Below are 21,525 nucleotides of genomic sequence, written 5' to 3' on the forward strand. Positions count from 1 at the left end.
TAAATACAGCTGTTCCATCCCAAGAACATGCGGCAAGACGAAGACCACATGGCGACCAACTAGCATCTAATACAGAATGTGTAAACAACTCGTGAATTACGACCAAAGGTCTTTTCAAGGATGTTAACCATACAGATAGAGAACGATCTCGTGATCCTATTGCAACACAGCAATACTGTTGTGGCTTAGAGGAACCTGGTTGTTTCTTCTGTAGAATATTGCCATTAAATCTCTAAAATATTATATAGATGTTCAATACAATAATTTTCGATTAAAAAATTTTCTTCTTAGTATTAGAAAAAAAAAAGAAAAAAGAAAAAAGAAAGAATAAAAAAAGAAATATATCTAATACTTACAACACAAGTTACTGCCTTCCTATGTCCAACAAAATCTTTATCCTGTGTCCATCCATCCCTTTCAATTATTTGAGCTGTAGGTCCTCCTCCATTCATAGCATGGGCAGATACTAAATACTGACCATCTGGACTCCAGGAAAGTCTTAGAACATGAGTTGTGCCACCACATTCGTCGAATGGCTCAGATATTAAAGCTGCTTCCGTCCAATCCGTAGTATGCCATACTCTCAATGTTTTGTCATCAGATTGAGATGCTAAATATTTCCCCACAGGATCCCAAGTAATTCCTTTTACAAAACCTGTATGACCTTTTAATACTGCAACTACTGCAGGAAACTTGGATGCATCCCATACTATAACACTGTTATCCACTGAGGCAGAAGCCAACCATGGACTATGTGGTGCCCATGCAAGATCAAGTACATCAGCTTCGTGTGAGCGTAACGTTGCGATACATCTCCAAGTTTCGACACTAGCTTTTCCACCAAAAATAGAGCTTCCTCCTGATCCAGATAATCTCCAAATCATAATAAGCTTATCTACACCACCTGATGCCAACAATCCACTATTGCTCCATCGTACACAATTCACGCATGCTAAATAAAAGTTAAAAAAAAAATTTTTTTTATATCTATGAGTTAATAACATAAACAAAATTAATCAATTAAATTACCAAGATGATTGTCTAATTGACACAGCATCTTTGGAACATTAGAGTCTAATTCAGCAGTCTCATTAACTACTGGTTCCATATTCCATATAACAACTCTTCCTGAATCACCACCTAATTCAAATATAACAATAAGTACAAAAATAAAATTTTAAATATTACTGATATTTTATTGGCATTTCTAATATATTACTCCAATTTAATATATATCTTCATTGAAGAGTAAGATGTACAAACAATAAGTATACCTTGACCACCAGTAGCAAACCTTTTTCCATTGGGATGTATATCGATAGAAAATATTGGGTATCCTGATGAAAAATAAACATTAAAATTATTCATTAAAATTATAACTTTTTGAGATATCATGCAATAGCAGAAAATATCACAAACCATCGTGAGTAACCCAATTTGGTTTGACCAGCTTCATTTTTATCGTCGTTCGAAGCTATGTGATAAGTAATCTTCGAGGCTAATTTGATAAGTAATTTTCAAATATTGTTACATATTAGAGCTAATAAAGAAGTGTCCCCGGCACAATTTAAAAATTCGCACGAGATATAAGACATAACCTTATACAGTCGTATATATACAAAATACACCATGCATTAAATTAGGCTGGGCTGTGTTCAGAAAGTTCATCTAACTTTACCTTTACTCACCCTTGTTTAATATTGGGGTTACATTTGAAAACATTACTTAAGTGCCTCCATATATTATTTCATCTTTGTGTTTATCCCGAATTTATAATAGATTTTTATCTGTCATAAATATAAAATCTATAATAGATTAAAATTTGTAATAGATCTATAAAAATTAAAATTTATAATAGATTTTATCTATAATAGATTTTATTTTTAATAGATTTTATAATTGTCAATTTCTTACGACTTAGGACTTTTAAACACTTTTTAATTCGTAGATCCGAACCTTCAGTTTTGCGACAAAGTCATCACGTGATTTTTTTTGTCACTGAAATAACAGCTCATGAAAATGCACCTTAATGACAATTTTCTGACAAGAGTCAAAAATGGTTAGGGAGATTGCTTGTTGCATCGAAATAGTGACGTTTTTCAGAAAAATAAAACCGGTATTTATAATGAATTATAAATTTAATACAAGTTATTTTCATTAAAATGGAGGAATCAACAAATAAGCTTGTGCAAAATGACTCTGACATATTAACATCCTCGGTTTCCTTTACCGAATCACCCAAGAAATGCAACCTCTCTTTTTCAATTAACTTTGACTTTAACGACGTTAATAGTGAAAACTCAACTGATTCCGAAAATGCAGACTTACAAATCGACATATCCGAAGTGGATAATTATGAACCGTCTAGTAAACATAAGAGAGAAGCTGTTGAAGAAGCATCGGTACTTAATGAAATGGAAGAAGAGATTGAGAGACAACTTGATGCTAAAGCTGCCAAAACTAATTTAACTGCCACTAATGTCAAAAACATTTTGAAACACGTAATCCCCTATGAACATTTAATGACAATGGTACAAAAATGGCTTCAAGATACTGAAAATGATATTAATATTGGTCCTAAACTCACACGAGCTAAAGCTAAGTATGTGTCATGTACTTTTATATTGTAATTTTTATTTTTTTTCTTTATGTGTAGTAATGATTATTTGCAGTTTATATTACTTTATATAACTTTTGATTTATTTTTTATAGAAAATTAGCAGCTGCCAAAGTCGATATACTATGGCCTATCACTACAGCACAAAAAACTTCCTCTGAAGTACAAGCTTTAATTCAGGAGGAGCTACCAGAAGATTCATCTGATGAAGAATATAATCCTGAACATGATAAACAGAGTGACGATGATAGAGAAGTAGAAATTATAGGAAATAATTATATTGAGTCACAATTATCAATATCAACAAATAAGGATACAGCTTCTTCTCAACAACAAATGTCATCGCATATACTGTATGATTCTGAAGGAATTTTTAAAATACCTGCGTATGTGTGAAAAATATCTATCTTTATTATATTTGATTATATTGTGAGAGCTTTTAACATTTTTTGCTTGCATAAAATATCTTAAAATATCATTGATTTATTTCATAATAAATATTATTTTTAAGTGTACCGCCTATTACAACAGAAGAAGAGAGTATTGGCCAAAGAACGCGCTCCAAGTTATCTTTAAGCGAAACTTCTTTGGAGGAAATAGAGCAAGCATTTATACCACCTGATATAACTGCTGATATGACTGATGATTGGGATTGTGAACTTGATGAAGATTGGGATAACTTTTTAAAAGAATTTACGCAACCTTTGACGCAAGAACCAGCTGTAGAAGATGATCCAGACGCAGATCCAGAATACAATATCTTGGAAGATGAAACAGATTTATGTATGCATTCTCATAAAATGATATAATATTTATATCTATATTATATTTCACTTTCTTGATATATTTTGCACATAAAAATTATATCCAACTTTAACAAATATTAGGGGACAAGGAAGAGCTTAGAACAGATAGAGCAGTAGAAGTTCCTCGTAAGGAGCAATATGATTTGATTGCAGAATTACTTGAATTAACTCCTATGTTCTCGACACAAGAACAAGAAATATCAAGAAAGAAAAAAGTTCTAGATAATACGACACCACCAATTGAGAATGATGTTATGGTAAGAAAAATTATATCACGTTTGGACAATGTAAATTTATGCAAATGTAATATAGTTCAATAAAAACTGTAATAATTTATACTTGCGCTTTCAGAATTCCTCTGTAGTACATCTTTTACCAGTATTTGCAGAATCTGAATTGCCAAAATTGATGGACTATGAACGTCTTCTATTAGCAACACAATTCCAACAACATGTACAATTAATAGCACAGCATTTTGTTATGACTTACATGCATCCAGAATATCATTTATTGGCAAAAGTATGTAAACAGAACTTGAATAGTTTAAGGTATGATTATATAATATCAGAGATATAGTAAACCAATCACATCATAAATTCTAATAAAAAATATCATACTTATTAGATATTTGAGTAATGGACCGAAATCTGCATTTAATATAAAGAATTTGGAAGCAGCTTTAAAATTGGTATCAACTTGGGAAAACAAGTTTAATGACACCAAGTTTTATACAAACTTCAAAAAGAATATAACTAATGAAACTGCTAAAACTAAAATGTATTGTGTAAATAAATATAGATATATCGAACAATTTCTCCCTGAATTAGAGAAATTATTTGTTGAAAGTAAGGCTCTTATGTATCCACATCTTCTACCGTCGATACCTTTCAGAAATGGAGTTAAATACAAGAAACCTGCATATTCAAAAGCGGAGGAAACGTAAGTATATTCAAATTTATGTGTTAAAACATTTTATTTTATCTTATTTTAGTATATTGCATTTCCAGTTTAATTGCACTGGGCATAGAGCAGTTTTTGCCATTTGTTTCTTCTAAATCAAAAAAATTTCATACAAAAAAAATGCAATTGTTCGATGCAGTTCAACTTATTAGCCATTATCTATTACCATGTAGAGATGCACAAGGAATATTGCATCATATTTATAAAAGACGTTCTTCTAAAGATGAAAATCCAATCAAGGTATTAAATATTTGTATATTGTAAATATTTTTGAGATTTATATCATAAATACAATTAAATAAAATTTATTACAGCATTATTTTGAAAAAGGTTGCGCTCCTAAAATAATACATTATGTAACATCTGAATTTCCACTGAAAGCTCCAAAGGATCAACCAATAGAACTTTTATCTTTAAAATGGCAAACATATCTTGTAAGTATAACAATTACACTATATTTATATTTAATAGAAGAAAGCAGTAATTTATTGTATTTTATTTACACGTTAAATTACACATGTAACACCTGCAACTTAACCTGCCTCAATCTGTTAATATTTAATTATTAATTAAATATTAATTTCTTATTTATTATTACAGCAAAAAGAGCATAAAAATGATTTGGCAAAAAGTAGATATATATTTGACTCGTACAGTAATCTTTCTCTTGCTAAAGAAGGGATTAATATGAACGCAATAATAAAATCATATCCTAGTATCCCTAATAACCATCTTTTACGAAATCCAGTTGTAAATATGTTACCAAAGATATTACCTGCAACTTTAAATCCCAAAGCTTTATCTAAAATAGATAATTCTACTAAAAAAGGTTGCAAATTCGATAGCGGCGAAGATAAAAAAATAGTTGATAATAGTATACAAAATATGGAAACACATAAAAGAAAAACGGCGGTACATAAAGGGCACACAAATTCTTGCTCCTCAAAAGTAGATACTTTAGATGTAGAGCCAATACAAACAGATAAATCATTAGATAAAAATAATATAAAATTAAATACTGTATTAACTAGAAGTTCAAAAATGTCCAAGGAGTCTCCACAAATATCACCAGAATTACCACAAATACGAAAGACCACTCCACGATTAGCAAAAACAAAAAGTGCTCAAAATATGAAATTGATGGCACAAGCTTTAGGTTCAAAAAACTCGTTCAATTGCAGTACCTTGAAATCTAAAGAAAAGGATGTCGCAGATAAAAATATTGATGAACATTGTTCCACATCAAAAGTTGTGAGTTCTTATCTTAAAAAAATGTTGAGTAATATATTTATCCAAATACATTTTTTTCTTAGGATAATGAAGAAGAAATAGCAGAATTAATGTTAGCTAGTAGTACAATAATAAAAGATCCGGTAAGTAGGAAAAAAGCTAAACAAACTAGAGAATTAGAAATTATTAAAAGATTATTAAAAGCTGAAAATCCATTGACCGAAGAAGAACATGAAGCAAGTAAGTTAATGTATGATTGTATTATAAAATATATCAAATTTATTTTTAATTTATATCTTCTTTTACATAGAATTTGCAGCGTCATATCTTCAGAAATTACACTTGATATTAGAATCCAATGATCCAGAAACGTTTAAAGCTGTGATAAAGTTATTTTTGGATTATAGTGAAAAACTAGACGGTATTAACCATACAGTTACTGACCCATCAATAACTGATAGATCTGAAAACTTTTCAACAAATAAACAGATAGAAGATAATGCAATTAAAAAAGATATATTAACAATCCAATTATATCAAGAAATTTGTAAAAAATTACAAAATTATCCAGAAGTATGCACGGACTTTGTATTATTTTTAAAACCACATCAAGCTGCAATAATTGGTAAATCTGCCGAATATATGATGTTACAAAAAATGAACGATTTTGTTCATGTTGCTCAAATATATTTTGCTAAGCAACCATCACGGATAGCAAAGATGATGCAGGCAATTACACAACTTTCGTCTGATCCACACACAACTTTAGAAAATGTCTATGCCGTTATGAATACTGTTTTTAAAGGTCATCCACTCGTTATGGATTTGTTCTTACAAATTCTACCTACTGCAAAACCTCCCGAAAGGTAATAACTTTTTTATATAAATGAAAAGTAAATGTATTATATATGGTGATTCTTAATTGTACATCAATACTTTAGGCCAAATTTAATGTGTAAAACAAGAACAAAATCATATAATTTAAATTGTTTAGACTTTATTTTCCAACGTATAATAAATAAAAAAAAATATCTGAAAGTGAATATAATTAAGAATTAATTCGTATAAGTTACATTGTACAATTTCCTATATAATATTTTTATATCATTTATAAATTATGGAAACCTAATAATTATATAAAATTATGTTTGATATTTTTAGTTTGTTTGCACCTCATATGTTCGAAAATATGACATGTCCATTAGGACCTTATGATAAAAACACAACTTACATGGAAAATGCATCAGAGTTATATGAAAATATAGAATTACCAACAGCGACATATCAGGAGGATCCATATGGTGGGGAGAATTGTAAATGTGATTGTCATAATATTGATGAAGCAAGTTCGAAAAATAATTCTGAACATTGTGTTTCCTGTGGTATACGAGTATGCATCATATATAACGATATTAAATATATAACTTTTACATTTGTTTGCCTAAATACGGATATTCATTCTATTTGTTTCTCTTCTTTTAATAGTTTCTTAATGGAAGAATTTATCTTCAAACACCTGAAGGATTACGACCTGCAAAAATTACATTTGCCGGAGAGGATCAGGAGAAATTAGAAAATATTGCACGAATATCATTAAAAATTGCTGATAAAACCATTCCTCAATCAATTTCTTCTAAAAAACGACGGAAATCATCAAAGAATAATTCTAATCACGAGGATCTTTGTAAAAAACAGTGCGCTACAAAATATTCGCCAATAAAAGATAATGAAGATAATGAAAAGGCAATAACAAAGTCAAAAAGAAATGTCAAATTTACGCTCAAAACAGATCAAAGAAAAATTTTAAAAAGAATAGGAACTGTAGATCATGCAATTGTAGATAAAAGAATGCGTATATCTCAGTGCAAGAATAAACGAGAAAAAAAGATTGAAGAAAGTGTTTCATTAGAGCAAAATGAACTTGATGTTATAAGGCATGAAAAAACAAGTGAATTTACAGAAACTGAAAATAGTTGTACGCAATTATCAATGTCAGATAATTTGTCAAGTACTGAAGTAATTACAAAAACACAAATTTCTTCAAATATAAGCAATAATATTGGTTTTAATTCAAGTAAGTCTTATCTGTGAATTATATTCTTAAAATTTGAATAATAATAATTATGATATAACACTTAAATAATGTATCTTTTTTAATTTTGTATATTTTTTGTTTTATAGATAAAAATATAGAAACAGTGCTTATAACAGCAACGGAAAATAATATGTCATCGAAATCCGATTTAACTAATGATAAACCATGGACACGTCAGGAAGATATGATTTTGCTACAAAATATCAAAAAGGAATATTCTGAAAATTCATTCCTACTGATTAGTGAAAAATTAGAAAATCGTACCGTTGATCAAGTAATATTCCATTTATTTTTAATATATATATATATATACATATATATATGTACAAGATGTCCCAAAATTTGCGCATTCGGAATATAGAACATATACTTTCTGCTAAAACAAACAACTTTTTCCTTTAGCAAAATTGCACCCGATAAATAATTTTTGCGTTTATTTGTTAATTTTAATCTGCTCTTCTGCAAAAACTACTTGTCAGATACAATTTTGCAAAAGAAAAAAAATTCTTTATTTTAACGTAAAGTATCATGTCCTGTTCTCTGAATGCGTGAATTTTGGGACACCCTGTATATTTTTACACACACACACACACACATACACGCGCGCGCATACACATACATACACACACATATATATATATATAAATATTCCTTATTGTAGGTGAAAGAGAGATGCCAAACTTTGCTTTCTTTACTTCAGAAAATGATGTAAATGTATATATGTGTATATAATGAAATCTGATTTTGTATTATATAATAAAAGTATCAAAAGAGTTGATTGAACCTACTACTTGTATGTATGTACAGCATAAATTTTGTTATTTGCATTAAAATTTTTTACATTTGAAGGGATTACAGAAAATGTAATAGGTTCAATAAAAAGTTTGTAGCATGAACTTCAAAATGCAAGCAACTGTAATTTTATTAAAAGTTGAAATTCAAATTAAAAGAGTTTCAAATCTTAAATCTTTTTCGAAAGATTACTATGTCTTTTAAATTTCTCTAAATAATTGTCGAATTTTTTAAAAACAAATAAGAATGAAGTAATATTATCAAATATTCGTTCCAACCCTATTGAGAGAAAGATGGTAGGGAGAAGAGAGAGAGAGAGAGAGAGAGAGAGAGATTTGATAATAACATCGCATCGATAAATCGATCGAGAATAACTGTGTTCAGCGGATTCAACAATTGAATAAACGTTCGCTGCTATTCTTCCAGATTGTGATTCTTCCAGATGTATTCTTCCAGATTTAAGATGCTGATTGGATCTAAAAGAATACATCAATAGCAACGAGCGCTTATTTGACTGTTGAATCGGCTAAACGCAGCCAATGAGTGCGTTTAGTACTACTGCTCACGAGTTCTTATTTGGTCTATATTTTTAGTTCTAACAGAATATGCAAATCAGATGTAAGAGTTTACTGAATGCTCAGTAAGGCCATCGTCCCATGAACGAAAATTTACAGCGGAACAGCGAGACCAATCATAATCGCAGAAAAAAAAACGGAGTACTACAGAGTTGTAACTGGTTACGCTGTTCTATTCCGCTGTAAATTTCCACTCATGGGACAGCAGCTTGACGGTTATAGACTGAATGCGCCCAATGGTTGCCTCTAGCGGGCTAAACAGTTGAGTGAGCGCTCCCTGTTATTGATGTATTCTTTTAGATCATCCAATCAGCATTTTAGATCTAGAAGAATACATCAATAGCAGTGAGCGCTCACTCAACTGTTAAATCTGAATGCAGCCATTTTTGACAATACGCGAGAACGCGAGAGCATTCATCGTGTGAGTTATGTATTGCATTTGTAAATGTCAAACGCAATTAATCAGAGTGTGGAGTAAGTAAACAAAAGTGTATACACGAATAATACACTCATGTAAGAATATAAGATATACTATTATGTATAATGGCAATACTGGAAACCAATCAAATTTTGACTTCTATGCACTTTCCTGCGTTTAATAGCTTTGGCATATTGGAATAGTCAATAAAATTTTGGCTTCATATTGACTCCTACTACGCATTCTCGGGAATGATATATCTATTGTGGGAATCTTTAAACATTTTATCGACAATTGTCGCTATTGTTAATGAGAACCGTGCTTTCTTTCAGGATTGTCCTGTCATTGGCTCTCGTTAGTTAACGATAACGACAATTATTGGTAAGATGTTTAGAGAATCCCGCTACTGGTATATATCTTATCTTCTCATATCATCATAGTACACTGGATGGACATCGTACGCGCGAATTTTACTATATTTCTCTTTTTTTTTGTAGTATATTTTTGTTATATAAGTAGTTAAATTAATATCAATATAAGATCAAACAACATATAATATTCTCATATAATTATTGCAATTATTCGTGTATTTTAAAATCAACAAAATTATAAGAAAAAAAGATGAAAAATCAATAATGTTAAATAAAAATAAAGTTGTTTTCCTTAAAAAAAAATTTTAAAAAAGTTTTTGTAATGGATGTTGTATTCATCACAAATATGCTTGGTATCAAATATTTTGCTTAAAATGTTTTTTTCATCATACATTCGCATTTAAAATTCTGATAATAAACGAAATTTTGAAAGTGAGATTATTAATATAAATAATAAAGATGATGCCAATGTAATTTTATAATATACAAAGAAAACTTTTTATACTTTGCGTAATTTTAAAATAATTTTTTATTAATTGTTTATTGTAAAGCGAATTAGTTTTTTCCTACAGTTGTTTCTTGAAAACTACACACATGAATAATTTCAAAAATTATATGAAAGTATATTTGATCTAATACGTTTTATTATATATATGTTTATTACAAACTTGATTTCAGAAAAACATATATATATATATATATATATAAAATAGGAGAAAAAAAAGAATTTGAACTTAGGATCTCTCCAACGTTCTAATTCAGCATGTATATTTTCTCTTACAAAAATCTTATACTAATCAATTTATTATTAAAAAACAGTAATTAATTATTCATTTGATACTAAAAGTATTGAACAACAACTCTTTTAGTTAATTACTGTCTTTCAGTGAGCGCCTGAACGGTTGTAACACTGAATGCACCCATTAAGTGTAAAAGGGCTCCGAGCAATAAAAGGAACAGGAAACGGAGAGTAAGATTTTCAACCTACCAGAAATTGTGTATTCCACAATACATGCTTTCTGATAGGTTGAAATTTTTATTTTCTGTTCTCTGTTCCCTGTTCCTTTTATTGTGCGGAGTCCCTAACTGAATCTCCTTTCGGTTATTAATTGTTATGATTAGTTCTCATATTTTTCCTTGAACTGTAAAATTTGTAAAATTTATTTTGAACTTGTTAGAAATACAAATTTTTATTTGCGTAATATATATGATAAGAGAGAAAGAAAGAGAGAGAGAGAGAGACAGAAAGAAAATATATAGGTATTTAATATAATCTTATTTAACCTAAAAATATTGTTTATATATACATTATTTAAGTTTGCAATTATAAATTATTTATTATTTTAAATTTTATGCAGAAATATCAAATTTGAGAAAAAGAAAAAACAATTACATCTATAAGTGAAACTATGTCGCAAGATTCAGTCCGAAAAATTACAAAATCTAATGTGGTATGTAATTTATTATAGAGCTATGATACACATAATAGACAATAATATTGTAAATTATGTAGTTCTAATTATATTGAGAGCTTTTGTGACTTTTTAGGATAAGGCTAGAAAACTTGTAATGAAACATATTACGGAGAGAAAAAGACGAGATATGAAAGAAGTCACAAATAACCGTAAAGTTATTTGTAAGAAATTTCAAGGTGATAAGAAAAGGGCAGCATTTGTAGGATTTTCAAAAAATTTAGCATTGTTAGAGATGCAATCTTATATCGCCCGTCAAGATTGGAAGCATGCATTAAATTTATTTCCTAGACTTCTTGAATGTCCTGTTGAATTGGAACCTTTAATATGGAGATACGCATTTATAATTTTATTGCATACGAATGATCCATTACATCTCCATCAATTTTTCAGTCAATGTATTGGTAGTCACAGTTCAAATAACAGCACTTTATTAGAAAAGTTATTGTTATTACCTCTAGAAGATGATAATTCAAGGTAGTCTATTACATTATATTGGCATATTCGTGTTAAGTCAATATACAGTATTTGTCAGATACAAATCTTTGTACAATTGTATTACACCTGATTATACTATATGCTGTACTATAAACTCTTCATATGTTCTTTGATAGTGCTTCGAGTAATTATTTTTATACATAATTATAACTATATATAAACATTGAATAAAAAAGCAATTGATGAAATTATATTTCAAGTATTGTACAGTCATATATCTTTGTGATAATCTTACACACTTTTCATTCATTGTCATTAATATCTGTTTGTAATTCACTGATGTAACTATGATTTTAAGATAAGAACGCCTTGTGATACTTATATAATTCTATTAATAGAGATACATTATTTACAAATAATCTTTTGATTATATTTGTTCACTCGATAGTACTGATACTTAAAAAATCTTGTTGAAACAAATATTTTAATTTTTACAATTTTTAAAAGGAATTTACTGGAAATAATATATTTCTGTGTGTCTATGTGTGTGTGTGTGTGCGCGTGCATATATGATATTACTGAGACGATTGTTAATATTTTTGTATATACAAATCTGTATATTAGCTAAACCAAACCGAGTCGTAAAAAAAAACGTTTAAAATGATGTAATCTTCTTAATGTTATAATGATAACATCTGTTACATTAAATGAAATATCGATCACTAAATTAATCTCAATTAGAAAAATTCGCATCTACATTATTCGCTTCTTCACAATCTAGTAAATTATGAAAAAGTTTACATTCTCTTTATAGTAGCTATATTTTTTTAACAAACAATTTTTAATAATCGCAACACTTAATTTCTTGTATATTGAATCAATATTCCTTGATCTGGTTTGATCAATGTTACGAAATTATATACTTAATGCTATTATTGTTTCAAAATATGTTCCAGAATGAGATAATGTGGAACATAAAGCAATAAATCCATATGCCAAACATTAACAAACTTATTACCGTCGTTACTTGGATATGTCAATATACGATATTTTTTATCTTTATGATATAACGATCTGATAACGTATGAATGTTGATAATGATCAAACATACATACATATATGCATGCATTTATACATACATACATACATATATACATACATACATATATATATGACAAGTTGGTGCAGCAATTACAGTAATAAATAGATGAATGAAAGAGAGGTAAGATAAACGCTGGTCAGTCAAGGGGTAAATGAACACGTGAATCACTAGCTGCTAATTTAACGAGTGTCTTCTTTACCCTAAGTATGGGTAATCTGGCCGCTGGTTTGCCATGCCAACATTCTCGCATTAATTTTCCCATTCCAGCCAATGTCTACAAAAGTAGTATCTTCATTATTGCTAATGTAATAAATGATAAATTCAAATTTGATCTAATTGTTTTAATTGTTCCATTCTGATAAAATATTATATTTTATATAAAGATTATGTGTTTCCTGGGTTTCCTCCGTGTCCAGATCCATTCTTGGAATGCCAACATTTTGTGAACTTTGCAGTCCACTTCATTAGGGCGAGGAGCACAGTCTGATACTGAGCTGTTCTTTGGGATCGTTCCTTTTTTGTATTACGCTACTTGTTGAAATAGTGGAAGAAAAGAAGAGAATTGTGAGTGCGGAAGAGAGGAGAGGTGAAGGAAATCGATCAGTTTTCAATAACCGGGAGAATAGGAGAGAATTCCATATTATTTTATTTATGTTATAGTCATTATCTATTTAGATTGTTAGAGTGTTTTTGTATCTCTATGGCTTCTCTATACTTTCTTGGAAAGTATGATGTAATGTTATGATCGTTTTGTCAAACAGTATTTGATGTCCTGTTTCGATATTATGTTCTGATAATGTTGATTGCATGACGTGTTTTAACCTGACATCACATTAGTGTTCTTTTATCCGTAGGTTGATCATTCTCCCAGTTTCTCCAATGTATATTTGCCCGCAGGAAGATAGCAGTATTTTGTATACTGCTTCTGCGGAGCTGAGTGGAAGTCTTTGATCTTTAGGATTAGGAAAAGACATAATCAAAACAATCAATAAACATGCAAACAAGACAATGGTCTCTGATACATAATCAGACGAAAGGATCCTATCCATTCTCCCATATGTCAAAGGAACAACAGATCGGATTGGAAGGATATTAAAAACAATATCTGAACTATCTTTAGCCCACAGAAATAAAATATTTTGTATACTCCTGCGGAGATGAGGGAAGGTCTTTGATCTTTAGGATTTTAAGATTTGTCCTATCTTTTTGAGTGGTTTAAAGATAGTTCAGATATTGTTTTTTCCTTATGTCTTTTCCTAATCTTAAAGATCAAAGACTTCCACTCAGCTCCGCAGAAGCAGTATACAAAATACTGCTACCTTCCTGTGGGCAAATATACATTGGAGAAACTGGGAGAATGGTCAACCTACGGATAAAAGAACACCAACGTGATATCAAATTAAAACACGTCACGCAATCAGCATTATCAGAACACAACATCGAAAGGACATTAAATACTGTTTGACAAAACGACCACGATAGCCAATATATCATATTTTCCAAGAAAATATAGAGAAGCCATAGAGATATAAAAACACCTTAATAATTTAAATAAAGATAATATTACAATATAGTTACAAGATAGTTACAATATAAAATATGGAAAACTATTCTCCCGGTTATTGAAGACTGATCAATTTCCCCCACCTCTCCCCTTTCCGTCTCCTACAATTCTCTTCTTTCCCTCCAACAAGTAACGTAATATAAAAAAAAGAAACGACCCGGAGGAATAACTCAAGTTGCTCCTCGCCCTGATGAAGTGGACTGCAAGATTCACGAAACGTTGGTATTCCAAGAATGGATCTGGATACGGAGGAAACCCGCAAAACGCATAATCTTTATATAGAAAGCATCCGTGGAAGTCTCAAGAATATTATAAAATATATATATATTCTGATAAATATATATATATAATATATTCTGTAAATATAATAACGAAAAAATTTACCGGGTCAGAATGTGACCTATTAGGAAGAGACGGCCTTCTCTGATCAAATGAGACCAATTTACGCATTTCTTCTATGGAGGGTTCTTGATTACTGCTTGGTAACCATTCACTGTATGGCATTGCGTATTCTAAGGCTACACCATTACTTATGCATCTGCGACAGACTTCCCATAGTATCAATCCTAAACTGTAGATATCAGCTCGTTTAAAGCTCTCTAAACATTCAACATTTACCCTGGAAATATGAAATGAGCACCATTGAGATTCAGCCAACTTATTTCAATATAAAGAAAACAATTAACTTACGTTTGCTCAAGAATTTCAGGACTCATGTAACGTTTTGTGCCTTGCCGTAAATCAACTCTGTCTGCTACAAGACGATCCTGAGTAGCTGCTAATGCAAAATCAGCAATTACACAACCACCATTAGTTTTGACAAGGATATTCTTCGATTTAAGATTACGATGAGCCATAGCTGGCTTTCCTTTGGTTCCATGGATCTCCGTGTGCAGATAAAGTAAACCGTTCGCAATACTTAGACAAATATTGAGCGTTTGATGAGGCGTCAATGGATGTGGCGATCGATTAAGATGATCAAAGAGCGAACCGAGAGGATGATATTGCACTACCAACCAGAGTTGAGTGCAACTGGCTCTACTAGTCATATCACTACCAATATATCCTAGGATATTGTCATGTCTGGATGGTAATAGTTGAGAATAAACCTCGGTCTCTCGAGCCCATGCAGCTTCGTCTCGTGAGAAGTAAATTTTTACAGCTACATTTTCACCATGCCAAACTCCTCTCCATACTTCTCCACCAAATCCTCCACTGCTACCACTACCGAGACACTCTACTAACGCTACTTGCTTAGCTAAAGTTCTTTGTACTAACAAGGGTAATCCAGAACCAGAACCACTGGTCAAACTTCGTCCATCTAAGTACTCCTATAAATAATTAAAATTAATTTAAATAACTACTAATTAAACTACTAATTAAAATAATAATAAGATACTAATTAAAATTAATTTGTATTGCTTATGTAATAAATATGAGAAAATAACGCACTTTAAGTGTACTATCACCAGCAGCCGTTGCTCTAAGCTCATGTGAATGATAAGTGGCAGATGATGTAGGCGAAGAAAATGAGAAATGCAACATAGATGATGGTTCAATTTCGGAATCGAGAAAAAGCTTATTCCGACGTGGGACCATAGGTCGTTTCCTTCTTACTCGATGCACAAATAGACAAAGTGCAATTCCTCCAAAAATGAGCATCCCGCTCAGTAGTCCCAGAATTACAAATGTTAATCTTATTACATGATATTCCTTATCATTGTCTAAAAACATTATCAAAGTAATAAATTTTACTATATTTAACGTAATTCAATTTTATACAATTTTATACGAATCTTTTATATTAACTTTGTTCAAAGTTAATTATATAATATTTTAAATTATATCTCACTGGTTGAATCTTCTAACTTGGGATATGGACCAACATTACAAAAATCTGATTGACAACATTCCACAGAGAATTGAGCACCTGATAGTCCTCTAACATTCCTTTTTTTATGTTGATCTATATTTTGGTAATTTTCTTTATTACACATCATTAATTTATGTTCTTCTGATTTATAACAGCCACGGCTAACGAACTCTTTACCACTGACTTCTCTCATTCTGGATTTCCAACACTTTGGAGCAAACAAACAAAAATTTATAGCTGATAGGCATGTACAAAAAAATGTATATAAATTTGAGAAAACTAGATAGAAAAATATAAGAATTTTTACAGTGATTGCATTGATGCAGACATTAGATTGTACACATTCGGAATCTTCACACATATAACATTTAAAACGTTTCTGACTGTTTATATTGAAGCCAAGATTTGGATCCAAAGATTCAGGTGAATCAGATTTCTCTTCGTCAAAAGAAATGTCTTGTTCCTGCAAAGCAATCTCTCGTTCACCTAAAAAATTAATAATTAAATGACATGTAATATATAATCAAATAAAATTTAAAAGTGGATGTAAATAACTGAAAACAAATAAATTATTCAGCATAATGCATTGACAAAAATAATTGTAAAGAAAAAATTGGAAAAAAATTGCAATTGAGTTCAAGGACACGTTCTATACAATGTAATAAATAAAAAAGTTTGATGTTATATATCATAAAGAGGGAGAATAGACTTTATTAGTTCATTAGCCAGAACTAAGCGACATAGATGTGCAATTCTATAATGAATTATCAAAGATAGAAATACATATTTAGATCAATTGCAACAGTTTATCATCTTTATACCTGAACATAATCTGAGTGTCAACAAGAGTATGACATGCGTGATAAATATAGCATCCGCCATTTCTATGCGCGTCAAAACACTGGACTACTCGATTCAAAGCGAAATTATATCAAAATGAATCTCTCGCGACGGCACTCTTCGTACGGCACTCGTCATCCTCGTAATTCTCTCTTACAACTCGGTAAAATTTATTCTCAAAAGTGTGGAAATAATTGTCATTCGAGTAACGAGCGTTAGCTCTATTTATGTTCAACACATAGTTTCCTAGAGCATCGATGCGTGAGCTCAAGCTATATCATCCGATCATCGTATGATAGAGTCGCGTGCTCATCTTGTCAGATAGTGAGCTTAGCGTGAGCTAACGTACCATTTAATATTGTCTAATCCGTTATTTAAACTTATATTTAATCTCTTACACGGATATCAAACACAAATGTTAAAATGTCAGACACAGTTTTGAGTCATGATGCACGAATATTTAGATGTGACGCGAGTGTATCCATTGAAGATTGCAAATAAGAGACCGGAATTGGACCAATCGGATCAAACTTAACTGATATTACAGTAATCTGATTAGCCGAATGTTAACTTTAAATCCTCGAATGTAATGTGAGAAAGTTTACACGATCGATTAAGCTTAATTTTCATGTGTTGTTCTGTCAATCGAAATGCATCTGCGTTGCAATAGATATTAAATTATTTTAGCGAATTAATACGAGAATAAAATTTAATGGGAAAAATGAAGAGATCTTCTGCCATTGCTCTCGATAGACATAACAAGCGTACGAAATAAAAGAAGATTTTCTAGATGAATTCATGAAGGTTGATCTTAATCGTGCTCCTCCGGAAGCGCTATTAGTAACCTTGGAAGAAAAAACGTCGGGAAACATCTGATTCAAGATAGCAAGCACTGTGTATTTAATTTGATTTAATTGACTCGTATGTCTTCGTGTAACTCGAATATTAACGGAGACCACCTTTATGGAGCTAATAATATTAGCGCGTGACACAGTTATGAAGCCGTTGCATTCATAATCGGTTATGCTTGTTATGCTCTCGTCGAGATATATCATCGATTCGAGTCTGATAATCGTAACCTTGAATGTATATTGCAATATATTGACAAGCGTAAATCGGCATCGGAGATAAGGACGGAGAGTTTCGATCCACTGACTCCGCTTGATCCACGCGGGATAAGCGAGAGACCAGATAGAGTGAGAGAGAGAGAGAGAGAGAGAGAGAGAGAGAGAGAGAGAGAGAACAGTCAGGGGATAACTGGTGCTAACCTAAGATGCAAACATTCGTGAACGTTGACGTGCTTATATTATTACTAAGAATTTATTTATTATACTGGTCCCTTGGCACGGTAACGGCTAGCGGTGGAGCTCTCGATTCTACTCCGACCTTCCAAACTAGTGCCTCGAGCACTCCACATTCCAAAATAGCAGCTTTTTCTGCCACCCTTACCAATGGACTGGCCCAAGCGGTGGCTCATGAATCTGGTGAGAATCCTCTGTTTCAAAATTATTTATTTATAATTGGAATGCTTTATAGCATCTGATTAACTTGTTTCAGCTACAGATACCTGTAATGATGACCTAGCTTGTATAACTATGGCTTCTCACGATCGATTAGGTTTAGAGGCTATAAAATCTCTCCACAGTCAATTGGATGATGACGCCAATGGGAATGTCGATTTATCTGAATCTGACGATGTAAAGATATTTATATTACTTTAAAAAATATCTCTTATATTTATATGGACTGCTTACGAAATAGATATATATATTTTTTATTTTGATAGTTTTTGAGAGAAGAGCTGCAATATGAAGCTGGTTATGAACGAAGACAAAGGGCCTTCCATCACAATGATGATATGCATATTAGCGTACGAGAACTCTGGGAAGCCTGGTTGCGATCAGAAGTACATCTTTTTATATTAATTTTTATGTTGTAAATAGCAACACTGAGATTTTTTGTTGATATTTTCTAATATTATACATATATATGAAATATGATGTATATATTGTTATATTTCTATATGTTAGGTTCATAATTGGACTATAGAACAAACATCAGAATGGTTAACTTCCAATGTTGAGCTTCCTCAATATGTTCCTACATTTATACAGCACCGTATAACTGGTGCTACGCTTCCTCGGTAAGTTTTGTTGTAATTAATAAAAGATAATGTGATATGTAATATATATAATGTAATACAATATGTAATATATATAATATATAAACTTTTTTAAACAAAATCATTTATTTTAGATTAGCAGTAAACAATATGCATTACCTTAGTAATGTTTTGGGTATCAAGGATCCTATTCACAAACAAAAAATTGCTCTAAAAGCAATGGATGTTGTTCTTTTTGGTCCTCCCAAAGGTAAGTATTTAATATTAATGTTCTAGTATCGCTAGTATCATTTATTTAATATCTAATTTAAAACTATACTAAAATGTAATAATTAATAGATACTGGACACAACATCAAAGATTTGCTACTGGTTATATTATTATTTGGAGCACTTATTGGATGCTGGTTCATATATCAGCAAAAAAAAAATTCACAAAATCATCTTCATAGAATGATGAAGGACATGGAAAGTTTGCGTAAAGCAGAACTCGCGCTGGAAAATTTGCAGGTATTTTTTTAAAGATATATATTGAAACCTTAACAAAATTAGAAATAAATTAATATTAAGATTGCATAATCAATTTCAGAAAGAACTAGAAAGAGCAAGAATGGAACAAGAAAGTGCAGCTACTGAAAAACAGAATTTGGAAAAACGCTTGCAAGATGAAAGTTTGGGATTGCATACTTCATATTCAGATCTTGAAGTATCACAATTAAAAGCAGAAATCGAAGTTAATATCGTTCTTTGTTTATTTTATATATACACATATCATACATGCAAATTAATATATTCTTATCAATCTATTAATTTATGTATTTTACAGATGTTGAAGTTGGAATTACAGCGTGCTGAGGGTGAACTTGAAGATAGATGCTGGTCACCACCAGCTGGACTGCAGCATTGGCTGCAGTTGACTCATGAAATTGAAAACAAAGCATATACTAATAAAAAGATAGCAGCTGAAAAACAACTTCAACAAGCACGTGAAGCGGTAAAAAAAAACAAACTTTTTTATATCACTTTAATTAATTTAATATATATCACATTATCTTAAGATACATATATATATATATAAACTTTATATATATATATATATATTATATTGAGGGAATAAATCATTGTTCTATTGATTGGATATCGTACTCAACTATCGTACTGAGATAAGAAATGATACCATTGTATGTATGTGTATGTATGGACGTCATATTGAAAATTAGATTTTAGCACTTCTAAACTTCAGGGGCAAAATTACTTACATATACAATGAATTACTGGTAAGTTATCATCTGTCTGTGTTATAAGATATCTTCAGATCAGAAATCAGTAATTTAAATAATGTTTACAGTTTTAAATTGTTATTTTGTTATATTTTTTTATAAATAATTGTAAAGCAATTTTATTATTTTTATAATTAGTATTTATTAACTATTAGAAATTACTTTCTAAAAAGCTTTTCTCGACAGTAGAGGAGAAGAGAATGTAATATAAATTCAGAAGTGCTAATGTCTAATTCTCAATATGATGCACCATATGAAACACCTTGTTACAAAGCAAAAACTTTATCTAATTTCATATAAATCTATTGAACGTGTCACACACAATTAAGATAATAAAATTTATTTATTATATTATAGTGCGAAAAATTGCGAAAAAAGCGTTCCAGTCTAGTAGGTGCCTTCGTTTCGACTCATGGGAAGTCTATTGATGAAGTTGATAAAAGTATAGTTGAAGCAAGAACTGCATTGAATGAAGTAACAAATGAGTTGAAAGAAAGAGTACATCGTTGGAAACAGATTGAATTACTCTGCGGTTTCAATATAATTAACAATAATGGTTTAAATTATTTAGAGACAATTTTATATAGAGGAACACCTAATGGTAGAGGTCTTGGACTTAGAGGTACTTAATTCCATATTAAAATAAAACAATCCACATTATCGGTTCTTGTAGTTGCAACACAAAAATGTTCGTAATTTTTTATGATTTTATGATTTTGTAAAATTCTAAATGATTTGTATGTAATATATTACAGGACGACTCAGTAGCCAAGATGATTTAGATGATGAGGCAAGTTCAGTATATACATCATCGGTCAGTGCAGTCGCAGGTAAGCTGGATACGGATTCCAATGAGTACTTAGATTGATACACCAATGCTCATTTTATTATTATCATTGTGGCCTGTTTATACATCGCATATATATATATATATATATATATATATATATATATATATATATATACAAACA

At 30.6% G+C, this 21,525-nt stretch overlaps 5 protein-coding genes across 6 annotated transcripts in view; 3 read left to right on the forward strand and 2 right to left on the reverse strand.

Annotated features, from left to right (window-relative positions):
- Positions 1 to 1,689, reverse strand: part of LOC108688314 (protein HIRA homolog) — a 4,071-nt gene extending 2,382 nt beyond the window's left edge. The window contains 5 exon segments of the mRNA XM_018194510.1: positions 8 to 232; positions 357 to 952; positions 1,030 to 1,140; positions 1,275 to 1,337; positions 1,420 to 1,689. Of these exon segments, the coding sequence (XP_018049999.1) occupies positions 8 to 232; positions 357 to 952; positions 1,030 to 1,140; positions 1,275 to 1,337; positions 1,420 to 1,456 (1,032 nt within the window). The 5' untranslated portion in view covers positions 1,457 to 1,689.
- A 362-nt stretch (positions 1,690 to 2,051) lies between these two features.
- LOC108688214 (GON-4-like protein) lies at positions 2,052 to 8,962 on the forward strand. The gene is made up of 15 exons (XM_018194378.1): positions 2,052 to 2,602; positions 2,713 to 3,003; positions 3,129 to 3,400; positions 3,505 to 3,680; positions 3,775 to 3,971; positions 4,048 to 4,362; positions 4,431 to 4,623; positions 4,698 to 4,817; positions 4,984 to 5,634; positions 5,697 to 5,853; positions 5,924 to 6,479; positions 6,775 to 7,003; positions 7,099 to 7,687; positions 7,795 to 7,982; positions 8,927 to 8,962. The coding sequence occupies exons 1-15, from the start codon at positions 2,163 to 2,165 to the stop codon at positions 8,960 to 8,962; spliced, it is 4,410 nt and encodes a 1,469-aa protein (XP_018049867.1). The 5' UTR covers positions 2,052 to 2,162.
- Positions 8,963 to 11,088: 2,126 nt separating this feature from the next.
- Positions 11,089 to 12,520, forward strand: LOC108688313. The gene is made up of 3 exons (XM_018194509.1): positions 11,089 to 11,124; positions 11,223 to 11,315; positions 11,413 to 12,520. Exons 2-3 carry the CDS (start codon positions 11,274 to 11,276, stop codon positions 11,815 to 11,817), a joined length of 447 nt encoding a protein of 148 aa, XP_018049998.1. The 5' UTR covers positions 11,089 to 11,124; positions 11,223 to 11,273; the 3' UTR covers positions 11,818 to 12,520.
- Positions 12,521 to 12,754: 234 nt separating this feature from the next.
- LOC108688312 (activin receptor type-1-like) lies at positions 12,755 to 17,589 on the reverse strand. The gene is made up of 7 exons (XM_018194507.1): positions 17,135 to 17,589; positions 16,621 to 16,799; positions 16,293 to 16,521; positions 15,893 to 16,164; positions 15,131 to 15,771; positions 14,825 to 15,059; positions 12,755 to 13,150 (listed from the first exon to the last, which is right to left on the reverse strand). The coding sequence occupies exons 1-7, from the start codon at positions 17,193 to 17,195 to the stop codon at positions 13,013 to 13,015; spliced, it is 1,755 nt and encodes a 584-aa protein (XP_018049996.1). The 5' UTR covers positions 17,196 to 17,589; the 3' UTR covers positions 12,755 to 13,012.
- A 473-nt stretch (positions 17,590 to 18,062) lies between these two features.
- Positions 18,063 to 21,525, forward strand: part of LOC108688311 (stromal interaction molecule homolog) — an 8,713-nt gene continuing 5,250 nt past the window's right edge. The window contains exons 1-10 of one of the 2 annotated variants that reach the window (XM_018194506.1): positions 18,063 to 18,637; positions 18,717 to 18,850; positions 18,940 to 19,059; positions 19,184 to 19,296; positions 19,410 to 19,525; positions 19,615 to 19,784; positions 19,864 to 20,007; positions 20,101 to 20,268; positions 20,912 to 21,176; positions 21,310 to 21,384. In XM_018194506.1, the coding sequence (XP_018049995.1) occupies positions 18,427 to 18,637; positions 18,717 to 18,850; positions 18,940 to 19,059; positions 19,184 to 19,296; positions 19,410 to 19,525; positions 19,615 to 19,784; positions 19,864 to 20,007; positions 20,101 to 20,268; positions 20,912 to 21,176; positions 21,310 to 21,384 (1,516 nt within the window). In that variant the 5' untranslated portion in view covers positions 18,063 to 18,426. Of the gene's footprint in view, positions 18,638 to 18,710; positions 18,851 to 18,939; positions 19,060 to 19,183; positions 19,297 to 19,409; positions 19,526 to 19,614; positions 19,785 to 19,863; positions 20,008 to 20,100; positions 20,269 to 20,911; positions 21,177 to 21,309; positions 21,385 to 21,525 lie in introns of both variants that reach the window. The other variant, XM_018194505.1, reaches the window with a different exon arrangement.

The sequence above is a fragment of the Atta colombica genome, unplaced genomic scaffold (assembly GCF_001594045.1).
Source record: "Atta colombica isolate Treedump-2 unplaced genomic scaffold, Acol1.0 scaffold228, whole genome shotgun sequence".
Classification (NCBI taxonomy): domain Eukaryota; kingdom Metazoa; phylum Arthropoda; class Insecta; order Hymenoptera; family Formicidae; genus Atta; species Atta colombica.